The sequence below is a fragment of the Natator depressus genome, chromosome 1 (assembly GCF_965152275.1).
Source record: "Natator depressus isolate rNatDep1 chromosome 1, rNatDep2.hap1, whole genome shotgun sequence".
NCBI lineage: Eukaryota > Metazoa > Chordata > Testudines > Cheloniidae > Natator > Natator depressus.
Genome location: NC_134234.1, coordinates 285,601,346 through 285,613,974, shown reverse-complemented (window position 1 = coordinate 285,613,974; position 12,629 = coordinate 285,601,346). Strand labels below are relative to the sequence as shown.

Below are 12,629 nucleotides of genomic sequence, written 5' to 3'. Positions count from 1 at the left end.
CAGCGAACGTCTATGTAAATAAACTGTCTCGCAGCCCACCAGTGGGCCTGCATGCCCTGACGGGCCGCGTGCTGCCCGCGTGCTGCAGGTTGCCCACCACTGATTTAGATAATGGAATAGAGTGTACACTTATACAGTTTGCAGATGATACCAAGCTGGGAGGGGTTGCAAGTGCTTTGGAGGACAGGATTAAAATTCAAAATGATCTAGACAAACTGGAGAAATGGTCTGAAGTAACTAGGATGAAATTCAATAAGGGCAAATGCAAAGTACTCTACTTAGGAAGGAACAATCTGTTGCACATATAAAAAATGGGAAATGACTCTCCTAGGAAGGAGTACTGTGGAAAGGGCTCTGGGGGTCATAGTGGCTCACAAGCTAAATATGAGTCAACAGTGTAACACTGTTGAAAAAAAAAGCAAACATCATTCTGGGATGTATCAGCAGGAGCACTGTAAGCAAGACATGAGAAGTAATTCTTCCGCTCTACTCCACGCTGATTGCGCCTCAACTGGAGTATTGTGTCCAGTTCTGGGGGCCACATTTCAGGAAAGATGTGGACAAATTGGAGAAAGTGTAGAGAAGAGCATTTTGCCAAAAGTGATTAAAGGTCTAGAAAACATGACCTATGAGGGAAGATTGAAAAAATTGGGTTTGTTTAGCCTGGAGAAGAGAAGACTGAAGGGGGACATGATAACAAAGTTTTCAAGTACATAAAAGGTTATTACAAGGAGGAAGGAGAAAAAGTGTTCTCATTAACTTCTGAGGATAGGACAAGAAGCAATGGGCTTAAATTGTAGTAAGGACGGTTTATGCTGACCATTAGGAAAATATTCCTAACTGTCAGGATGGTTAAGCACTGGAATAAATTGCCCAGGGAGGCTGTGGAATCTCTGTCATTGGAGATTCTTAAGAGCAGGTTAGACAAGCACCTGCCAGGGATGGTCTAGATCAGGAATCTCAAACTCAAATCATCATGAGGGCCACATGAGGACTAGTACATTGGCCCGAGGGCCGCACCACTGACACTTTTTCATATAAAGTTACAAAAGCCCCCTCCTCTGGCCCGGACCCGCCCCCACTCCACCCCTTCCATGAGGCCCCGCCCCTGCCCTGCCTTTTCCCACCCCTTCCCCACCCCCATTCCAACCCCTTCCCCAAATCCCTGCCTCTGCCCCGCCTCTTCTGAGCCTCCTCCCCTGAGCACGCGGCTCCCCGCTTCTCCCCCCTCCCTCCTGGAAAGTGCTAAGTGCTGCCAAACAGCTGTTTGGCGGCAGGAAGCACCTGTACGTAGGCAGAGGAGCAGGGATGGGGTGCGCTGGGGGGGGGGCGGAAGGGGGCCGGTGGGTGACGGGAGCTTGGTGGACACAGGAAATAACTCTGGGGGGTTTGGGGGGAGCTTGGCGGGCTGCAGCAAATAACTCCGCGGGCCTTGTGTTTGAGATCCCTGGTCTAGAAAAATAATACTTAGTCCTGCCTTGAGTGCATCAGACTCAACTAGAAGGCCTCTCGAGTTCCCTTCCAGTCCTATACTTCTAGGATTCTAGGATTCTCCAGATTCCGTCACAGTGCAGTTTGAAGTGGCTGAGATATCAAACATTAACCTTGAGATTTATTAGTAGTAAGATTTATTATTTATTATTATAGTAGTATTTGTATTAATGTAGTTCCAGAGTTCCCGAACAGGATCAGGGTCCCATTGCTCTAGACACTGTAGAAATACATATGAAAATACAATCTAACGGAAACATTAGATCAGCCATTAGTGTAGTTGAGCTGCTATAATAACTAGGGTCTCTCTAAACCATAATTTAAGCAGAACTTCTGTCTTGGTCTGGTCTTGTTGAGCAGGGGTGGGCAAACTTTTTGGCCCGAGGGCCACATCTGGGAATAGAAATTGTATGGCAGGCCATGAATACTCACAAAATTGGGGGTGGGGTGCGGGAGAGGATGATGGCTCTGGTTGGGGGTGCGGGCTCCGGAGTGGGGCCAGAAATGAGGAGTTCAGGATGCGGGAGGCGGCTCCGAGCTAGGGCGGGGGAGTGGGGTGTGTGGGGGGAGTGAGGGCTCTGGCTCGGGAGTGGGCTCTGGGGTGGGGCTGGGGATGAGGGGTTTGGGGTGCAAAAGGGTGCTCTGGGCTGGGACCGAGGGGTTCAGAGGGCGGGAGGGGGATCAGGGCTGGGGCATGGGATTGGGGCGCAGGGAGAGTCTCGGGGGTGCAGGCTCCAGGCGGCGCTTACCTCAAGCGGCTACTGGAAACAACGGCATGTCCCTTCTCCGGTTCCTATGTGAGGCGAGGTGCGGCCTGGCGGCTCTGCACGCTGCCCCATCCACAGGCACGGCCCCTGCAGCTCCCATTGGCTGTGGTTCCTGGAAAATGGGAGCTGCGGGGGTGGGGTGCAGAGTGGAGGCCCCTGGCTGCACCTGCGCATAGGAGCTGGAGGCGTTGCTTCTGGGAGCCATGTGGTGCAGCCCCCGACCCTGCTCCCTGACTGGAGTGCCGGAGGGAGCCATGCTGCTGCTTCCGGGAGCCGCGTGGAGCGGCCCTCGACCCTGCTTCCCGGCTGGAGCACCTGAGTGGGGCAAGCCCCAGACCCTGCTTCCCAGTGGGAGCTTGAGGGCGGGATTAAAACAGCTGGCAGGCTGGATCTGGCCTGCGGGCCGTAGTTTGCTCACTCCTGTTGTCGAGCCTTATGAATGAATAAGTGCAGGCAAGACTACTGCCTGTGGACGGTCATCATTTTAGTCACCTAAAGATCTTGAATGGGCTTTTAGAGCGATAGTGGTCAGACTAATTACCACTGTCCTCACAATTCCTAAACTGAAAGTGTAGACAAATGACATGAAGTCAAGTTATGTGAAGAACAAGTTCAAAGTCTTAGAAAGCATCATATTTATTTCTGTCGTTTCCAAACAGGATGATCTGCAAAAAGTATAATCTCTCAAAAGGCTAGAATGATTGCAAAAGCAAGTTATCCAGCAACCTTTAAGATTATCTCTAATTACTGGTGAATTTTTAAAGATTCATAATTTTGCCATTTAATTATTTTCTTTCCATTTGACATTCTGGAGAAGGAAAAGAACTTCTCCATGCTGGAAGCCAATGAATGGAAAACATGCCTTAAAAACATGTTCATTCTGCCTTGGATACATTTAGAGAGGTGTATGCGTCTTCATTTCTGTACAAGGTTTGGCTTGGTCTAAGATAAGGTTCAAGTAAAGGATTTTGTATGGAGCCAAATTCTTGCCGGTATAAGTGGGTGTAACTCTATGGATGGCAATGGAGTTCTGCCCATTTATACCAGTAGAGAATTTGATCCTAGATCTTTATGTCCTACAGTTAGGGCATGTCTACACTTAAAATGCTGCATCAGCGCAGCTGCATCATGCATTGGCGCAGCTGCACCACTGTAGCGCCAACATAGTGCTGTCTACACGGAGGGTTAGGTTGGTATTTTTCACATCCCTGAGCGACACAGTTGTAGCGATATAGGTCTGTAGCGTAGACCAGACCTTAACAAGGGCTTTGATTTATATTATCAAAAGGGTAGTTCACTGTTGCCCTCGATGCCAGAATGGGGTAACACAAGATGTCCAAGTTAGCCAAAGAGCAAAACTTTGCATTTCTATAGCATCTTCTATCTGAGCTTCTCAAAGCATTCATAGTCATTAAAGGGAAACTGCCAACTCAGATTGGCCCCAAACAGCAAATATTCATGGTTGAAAGTGAGGGAAATGCAATATGTAAGGAAACAGTATCAACAGTGAAAAGTAAATTGACATTTTAAATATTTATTTTTTATAATCTCAGGTGTTATTAGTAGCAGAGGTAAGAAAGGGTATTTAAAAATGATTTTTCATTTGACAGTATCCCTTAATTTTCATAGTACTTCCTGTCAGGTACGTAAGTATTCCTGCATCCCCTTTTTATATTTGGGAAAACAAATTCAGGAGCTACATTGCCAAAAGGGTAGCACTCTTTTTCTGAGGGCATTTTGTGCCTGCAGTATGTGCAGCCACAGTTCAGTTGAAGGTACAGTTCTAACTACTTGTGTCTCTAAGGACCTGACTGTACAAATCAGTTAGGTAGAGGTACAAGCACTCAGATTTGCTCCTGCAGTTCAGTTTTTTGCCAAGAAAATTTTGTGGGTATAAAAGGAGCTGTTGAGCCTCAGCCCATTGAAAATGCATGCCATAGAGGCTAGGAGCCCAGATTTTAAAAGACATTTAGGTATCTAACTTCCATTGAAATAAATGGGAGTTATGCAGCTAAATACCTTTAGAAATTTGGCCCTAAGTGTCTTGCCCAGGGTCACATAGGAAATCTTTGGAAGAGCCGGGAATAGAACTCTGATTTCCTGACACTTGCCTTGTATCATAGGAAGGTTGTCCTTTCCTGGTAGCTTTCACTTGGCTACAGGTTAGTTGATGGAGGGAAGCACACATTTGAATTGTTTCCCAAACCAATGCATCTGCTTGTTTCCAATTCCTATAGGCTAACGATGCACCCAGCACATGTCTAGCTGTCAGGACAATGACGTAGGGAGGACTTGGAAGGGCCTTGCATACTCTTTGTGTACAAGATGGATGAGGGAGTGTCAGGAGCAGCGTGAGTTTCTGTAACTGGGCTCTATTTTCTATTTTTCTATTTTCTAGTTTCTTTCTGACAAAGTGTGAATCCTAGTGAACTTATCTCCTTCTTACGTCTTCATTGCATATATAACTCCTTCATTTGTCTTTTAAAATAAGAAATACAATCATCAAATCTAGCTGCATAATTCATTAAATGTTTTGAATGTAAGTAATCTATTTTATTGAGACATAAGCTGATTTTTGCTATAGACACTGGACATGTCCAGTTAAAGGCCTCCCACCAGAGCTGGCGCTAGGCATAAGCAGACTATGCAATTATTTAGGGGTCCTGAGCAGCTCAAGGGGGCCCCCTGTTTGCTTTTTTAAATATTATTTTCATAAGAACTTGCCTGTGTTAGTATTTTACTCATTTTAAAAACTATATGTTTTCAAAAAGATCCGAAAATAAACACTCCAGGATCAGCTTAGTTTATTAGTATGTGTTGGGGACATGGCGGGAAATATTCCTGATTAGGACCCCCAATGGGCTAGCACCTCCAGTGCCTCCCACTTCAGAAATAAAAAAGTCAACACCTTACATCCTTGAGTATATGGGGTTGGGGGGAAACCTGACACAATGAATGGAATACCATGTGTAAAAGTGTCATCTGATGGTTAGGCTGAGAGTCAGGACTCCTGGATTCTCTTCCAGTTATTATTCTCTATGTGGTATGGGGGAAGCCACTTAATCCCTCTGTGCCCAGTGCTCATTTACACTATGGCCTCTTGCGGTAATGATAATTTCCTCCCATTTTATACTGCTAGAGTGGTGATGCTTAGTGTAAATGAAAATAAAGCCTTCTATGCTTAAATTCACCCATCTGAAATAAGGAGTTTGATAATACTTATTAACTGTGATGCTTTAGGCCTGATTCTGCATTCTTTACTACCCAAATAGGAGATCTGGATGCAATGCAGGTTTGAGTCTCTTCCGATGGTTCTGGGATACTTAATGTTTGGAAAATGCTTTGAGGTCCTTGAATGAAATCATTGCATGCTGTAAGTGCAAGAATTATTATTATTTCCTTTCCCTTAATCATAGGACAAAGCTTTGCTTCATATTGAAATTCAGCATTATATTTTAGTTACAGTACAGGATTTTCAACAAGAAAGGGGGCGGCTCTCATTAAATACAAGCACCTGATTCAGGAAAACCACTTTTTATACCAACAATAATGTACTTCATATGTGTCTTTAGTAGGCATTGCCCATTTATATTCACGTCTACACTCAAATTTGGTACAGGTTCAAATTAAAAAAGTGTGAGGAACCCAGCACATTTACAATAGAGTGATTATTTTTCCTTTTTGCAACCTATGTGCAATGTTCTTTAGATCTTAAAAGAAAAATAAAATATCGGGAGAAAACCTGCCAATTGAATCTGAAAACACTAACATCACAGAAAGATGAATCCAGATCTTTACCATTTAAAGAGTCAATTAAGGTATATAATTTAGCAATTTCAGATGCATCAGTGACATTGTCAGTAAAGGAACAGGATATCTGCTAAGATCCTGGAGAATCCAAATATTTTCATTCTTCAGGGAGACTCTATAACGGGAAGCACCAAGACCCAGGGACGTAAAAGACTGAATGAAAAAGTCATATGTTGAGGAACATGTAATCATGACGTTATAGATGATAACATTTATAATGCACTGTTTGTTCTGCAATCTTTTGTCATTCTCCGTTCAAAGTGATTCTGATTTTACAAACCACTCTTATCAGCATGATCTGTGTCAGTGACTGTAGATGTAGTATAACTTCCTTGTTTACAAGCAGAAGGAACTGTCAGTCACAGAGTTTTCTCTTTTGTCATTGCTCATTTGGTTTGTCCAGCTTTAATGTTCCCTTGATTTCTTGGTGGAAAAGTGACCTTTGTATTGTGCAAGAGTATCCTCAGGGCCACTCTTAGTTGACAGATCTGAGGAGAAGGTGCTACATCTCTGAATATGGCCATCTGTAGGCTTCATTATTTTTGCCCAGAGGCTGACATTGCAGAATTCAGTACATTCATGGAACATGGCCCTTGTGTGTTTTACAGTGTGGCTAGAAGGACTGTATACAAGGAGAGCTGCTTTCCATGAAGTCTTTCACATGAGCTTATTTCTTGCTTTACCTGTTGAAATAGTAATTCGTTTCCTACTGTTTGGACCTTAGGCAATTTAATACATGTATTGTGTAATTTGACATATATTGGGGAAGAAAATTCCAAGATAGTAATTCTTGTCAAAGCAATTTTTGGAAGCTAGTAGTGCATAATGTGCTCTTTTGTTTTGTTTGTTACAGTAAAACCTCAGAGTTATGAACACCTTGTGAATGGAGGTTTTTTGTAACTCTTAAATGTTCATAACTCTGAACAAAATGTTATGGTTGTTCTGTCAGAAGTTTACAGCTGAACACTGACTTAATAAAGCTTTGAAAGTTTACTCTGCAGAAGAAAAATGCTGCTTTTAGCCATCTTAATTTAAATGAAACAAGTACAGAAACAGTTTTCTTACCTTGTCAAATCTTTTTTTAAAAACTTTTCCTCTTTTTTTAAGCGATTTATGTTTAACACAGTACTGTACTGTATTTGCGTTTTTTTTTTTTTTTTTTTTTTTTGGTCTCTGTTGCTGCTTGATTGAGTACTTCCAGTTCCAAATGAGGTGTGTGGTTGACCAGTCAGTTCATAACTCTGGTATTCTTAACTTTGAGGTTCTACTGTACATTCTATTTGGACATATCATCATAAGTTTATTCTTTTCTAGACTGCCAGTCTAAGTGTCTGTAAATTGTAGGGTCAAATTCTGTTCCTAGTTACAGTGATGTACATAATAATATGAATAAGCTAAACTTGCAGTAACCGCATTAATTTTAATGGATTTACACCAGTGTAAATGACAGTTGTATCTGGCCCATAGAGGTCTGTATGCTTTGGTGTGCCAATGGACGTAGCCTACATTTTGGAGCCATTACAATTATTAATGAATCAGCCAGGTTTAGAATTTTATGTTTTACATCCTCTCTGTTTAGAATAACTGCTTAGAACTTAAAACTCATTAAAACTGGCAGTTCCAGTATTCAGGAAGAATGGCAACTTTATCCAATACTTTACCTTAATCCATCTTGACTGTTACATCAATTATCCTAATAAAGATCAATTGGGAGCTTTTACTAGTTGTAATACAAACGCATATCTGAGCTTTGCTATTATGATCTTATCAAAGTTGCACTGTTCTAACATATTGTTGGGGTTTCCTTAGTAGTCACACACAACTCGTTCGTACTCTGCCCATTCATACTGCATTGTTTCCTGTTAATGATGCTTTGAGAAATCTGCTCAGGAACCTTTTTCCATCATTTGTTTGATACAGTGCTTGGCTTACAGCATTAAAAATTCAGAGCAAAAAAACCAGACTCTTGTGGGGTGCAGGCCTAGGTGTAGAAACAGTTTATGTCATCATTAGATGCAACAGAGGTCTGTCTCCCTGGACTGTATTGGCCTGATTTTGGAAACACTTCATTCAGAGAATTCATGTTGAAGTCACTGGAAGTTTTCCAGGCATGAAACAGCTGTAGTATCAGGCCTTCTATGCGAGGTAAAGATTGTTTCAGTAAATACTTCAGGTGGCTATGGTCAAGTAGATTGAGCAGGGATCCAGGGTGGGATCCAGGAGACGTAGGGTGAAATCTTCGTCCCATTGAAGTCAATGGTCCTTTTCAATTCATCCCTGGATTCTAGTTCTTAGTCTACCACTGACTTGGTGTGTGACCTTATGCAAGTCATTTAGCTATCTATAAAATGGGGGATTATTATCGTGCTAACATAAAACTGTGAGATCTGTTGATGACAAAGAGTGACATAAGTGCCAAATATTCATCTGCTGCACAGATTTAAAATGTTCTTTGTGTTTTGTTCAATGTTGAGTAATTGTGAACATATATCATAATAACAGTTGAATCTCAATAAGTTTGGTACACATCTTACTTAAGTAGTGGTGTTTTGATTAGAGGAAGGTGGAAGCACCTCCTACAGACAATACAACATTAATAAAGGATTGATTAGACTTGTACAGAAATTTAGGATGGGAACCACAAAGGGACTTAGGCGTTGCAACACTGAGTATCATAGTGCCCAACTTTTAGGCACCTAAAAATCACAGGAACAACACTGCGATCCACAAAGACGAGTTAGGCACTTAGTTTCCCTGTACAATGAATGGGGAGAGATAGGTGCCCAAGCTAACCAGTGGGATATTCCAAAGAGAGAGGTGAGTGCTAAACTTCCTCCTTTCTCAGATACAGGGTCCTAAGTCTAAGCTGCAGGGAGGCACCTAGCTCTGCTAGCGATTCATGAATGGGAACTCTTTGCCTGGAGTCAGGCAGCTTAAGAAGCTAAGCTGTTTCTTGTGGGAATGAATTAAGTGCCTGCCTCGCTCCATAGAAAATAGGGTGTGGGATAGAAGAGCTCACCTTATAACTTCTAGGCCAGTGGTTAGGGTGCTCATGTGGGATGTATGAGACCCAGGTTCAATTCCCTCAAATGAACAGGTGTCTCCCACGTCTCAGGAAAGTGCTCTAACCATAGGACTATGGGATATTCTGATTTATGTGGCGGGGGTGGGGGAGGGGAATCCCTCTATCTCTCCTGTTGAAGCTGTTCAGCTGTGGCTATGTAATGAAAGAGTGGTTGGAGCAGTGGGACTGGACACAGAGTCTCCCACCACTCTACTACAGATTCATTCATTCTCTCTCTCTCTCTGACCCAATGGCTGATCCACTGTTGATAAATTCTTAGTCATTATAGTTCTATGGTTAAATCACCCCCCTGAGAGTTGGGAGATCCCTGTTCAAATCCTTTCTCCCCACGCTCTGGCAGAGAACATGGAATGAACCTGGGTGTCCCACATCCCAGGTGAGTGCTCCAGCCACTGAGCTAAAAGTTATAAAGTAGACGACTCCACCACTTTCTCATCCAGCTGGATTTTGAATGGGACCTGATCCAGAGAGCATGTCTACAGGATCAGGCCTCAGACACAACTTAGGTGGCAGAACACCTATCTTCTCCCAATTTGTGGAGTGCTCTGGGGCTTAGGTAAGAGATGGGCATCCAGCTGCCTAAAGGATTATAGGAATGTACATACCCAGAGGCAAAAACCTAGACATCTAGGGAACTTTTACCATGTTTCATGTTTACCATGAAAACTTAGGTGCCAAGGGAGTTTAGGTGCCTACAGGATTCGGTGAGAATTTATATGTAAATACCTATGGTGTTGTAGAACTAATATTTAGTCTCCTCTAAGTTACACTAACACAATGTCATTGACTTCAGCTTTTGTAAAGAGAACTTGTCCCTGAATCTGTAAACTCTCTTGGGAGAGAAGGTTTTTCTTCGATTACTGGTCCCTATATTTATCCCCCTATCTGTGTGCATGCACTCCATGTTCCTGAGACTGGAAGAGTCTTGCTAGTAGTGTCTGTTGGTGTCATAAATATAAAGGGAAGGGTAAACCCCTTTAAAATCCCTCCTGGCCAGAGGAAAAATCCTCTCACCTGTAAAGGGTTAAGAAGCTAAAGGTAACCTCGCTGGCACCTGACCAAAATGACCAATGAGGAGACAAGATACTTTCAAAAGCTGGGAGGAGGGAGAAAAACAAAGGGTCTGTGTCTGTCTGTGTGATGCTTTTGCCGGAGACAGAACAGGAATGGAGTCTTAGAACTTAGTTAGTAATCTAGCTAGGTATGTGTTAGATTGTGATTTCTTTAAATGGCTGAGAAAATAGCTGTGCTGAATAGAATGACTATTCCTGTCTGTGTGTCTTTTTTGTAACTTAAGGTTTTGCCTAGAGGGATTCTCTATGTTTTGAATCTAATTAGCCTGTAAGGTATCTACCATCCTGATTTTACAGAGGTGATTCTTTTCTACTTATATTAAAAGTCTTCTTGTAAGAAAACTGAATGCTTTTTCATTGTTCTAAGATCCAAGGGTTTGGGTCTGTGGTCACCTATGCAAATTGGTGAGGATTTTTACCAAACGTTCCCCAGGAAGTGGGGTGCAAGGGTTAGGAGGATTCTGGGGGGAAAGACGTGTCCAAACTATGTTTTTTCAGGAACCCAGATAAAGTTTGGTGGTGGCAGTGGAAGTCCAAGGGTAAAATAGTTTGTACCTTGGGGAAGTTTTAACCTAAGCTGGTAAAAGTAAGCTTAGGAGGTTTTCATGCAGGTCCCCACATCTGTACCCTAGAGTTCAGAGTGGGGAAGGAACCTTGACAGTTGGTCTTTGCCTGCGCTTTTTCGCTTCTCCTGCTCAGATCTGAGAGTAAAAGGGGTGGTGCAGACCAACTACCTCTCCAGTTCTTCCATATCACAGCCTGGTCTGAAACGGAACCCTTCCAGTGTCCATGGAGCTGACCTCCTACGTTGAACCTATAAACAGTATAAACTAAACATTGTATAAAGCAAAAATTTGTAGTTAATTTAGTTAATTTATTAGATATTTAGATTTTGCCCACTCTCTTTCATTTCTCGGATACAGGAGTTCAATTATGCCCATGATTCTGGGCTTCAAGAACTGTGTCTCCTGCCCCGCTCCTTCCCAATCAGCAATGACTAGCAGAGGTGCCTCTACTGCCTCAGAGAAGTTCATATCTCCACACAGTGCAGTATCTGTACAGAGGGCTGAGGCATGGAGGAGTGCACCACCCAGCACTACCACTTTGGACACAGGAACAGGCAAAAGTAAAGCCAAGGACTGTCCTCTTCTCAGGCTCACCGTGAGGACAAGAAATCCTCTTTAAAACCTAGAGAAAAATCCCCCTTTAGATCCACTTTTGAGGGAGGGGCTGAATCTCTGGCATCCCTAGAGGTCAAGTGATTCTCTGCAGCCAGTGCAAGAAAGCTCGAAAACCCATCAAGGCCATGGTATTTACCTGCAGGCTGCAAAGATTAAGAGTACCTCCACTACAGCACCATTGACAGAAGAGGGACTGTTGGTATTGAGTAAAGAGAAGCATCCGAATCGGGAGCCACTTCACCTCAGGGCCCGGTATTTGGATGGGCGTCAAACCTAGTGCAGAAGTGTTTGATGGCTGTTAAAGCCACCATTTAACAATAGCAGAAAAGAATCCACGAGAAGGTGTTACTTAGCTAAGTGTAGGCTGACCAGATGTCCCAATTTTATAGGGACAGTCCCAGTATTTTGGGTTTTGTCTTATATAGACACCTATTACCTCTACCTCCTGTCCCGATTTTTCACACTTGCTATCTGGTCACCCTAGCTAAGTGGAAAAGAGTCGTTGTTTGGTTTCAGCATCATGAAATCTCCCCAATGGAAACTGTGATTGCTACTATTTTAGACTGTCTACTTGCCTTGAAAACCTTTGGTCTTTCCCTTAGCTCCCTACAGATTCATTTAACAGCGATTAGTGCCTGTCACCCTCTTATTGATGACTACCCCATCTTCACCTATCCAGTGACTAGGTGATTTCTGAAAGGCTTGCTCAGAACCTTCCCTCCACTAGCCAGATCTGCTCCAACATGGAATCTTAACTTTTAGGCAGTAACTAAACCACCATTTGAACCACAAGTGACATGCTTGCTGTCCTGTTTATCTCTGAAGGTCATCTTCCTGGTAGCCATTACTTTGGCTAGAAGAATAGAAGAACTAGGGAAACACAGATAGCTGACCATATTTCATAAGGATAAGATTTCATTGAGACTGCACCCAAAGTTCATCTCCAGAGTAATCTTAGACTTCCACATGAATCAGACTATAACTTAATCATGTGTTTTTCCTTAAGCCTCATATCACCAATGAGGGTAGAGATTCCCTTCTCTGGATCTACGTTTGGCACTCATGTTATATCTTCCAAGAACAAAGCCCTTTAGGAGATGGCCTAGCTTCTTTGGGCCCTAGCAGAACATAAGAAAGGACAAGCGTTATTTTCACAAAGACTATCCAAGTGGATTTTGGGCTATATTTTGCTCTCTTGCTGGTTATCTGATGCACCTTCACC

At 43.0% G+C, this 12,629-nt stretch overlaps 1 protein-coding gene across 2 annotated transcripts in view; it reads left to right on the top strand.

The window, feature by feature from the left end:
• HMGA2 (high mobility group AT-hook 2) overlaps positions 1–12,629 on the top strand; it is a 166,542-nt gene that overhangs the window by 16,928 nt on the left and 136,985 nt on the right. Inside the window, exon 4 of one of the 2 annotated variants that reach the window (XM_074942100.1) lies at positions 4,496–4,608. The exons of the other annotated variant lie outside the window; for it this stretch is intronic. Within the exon in view, the coding sequence (XP_074798201.1) occupies positions 4,496–4,543 (48 nt within the window). The 3' untranslated portion in view covers positions 4,544–4,608. Of the gene's footprint in view, positions 1–4,495; positions 4,609–12,629 lie in introns of those variants that run through there. 2 annotated transcript variants of the gene reach the window in all.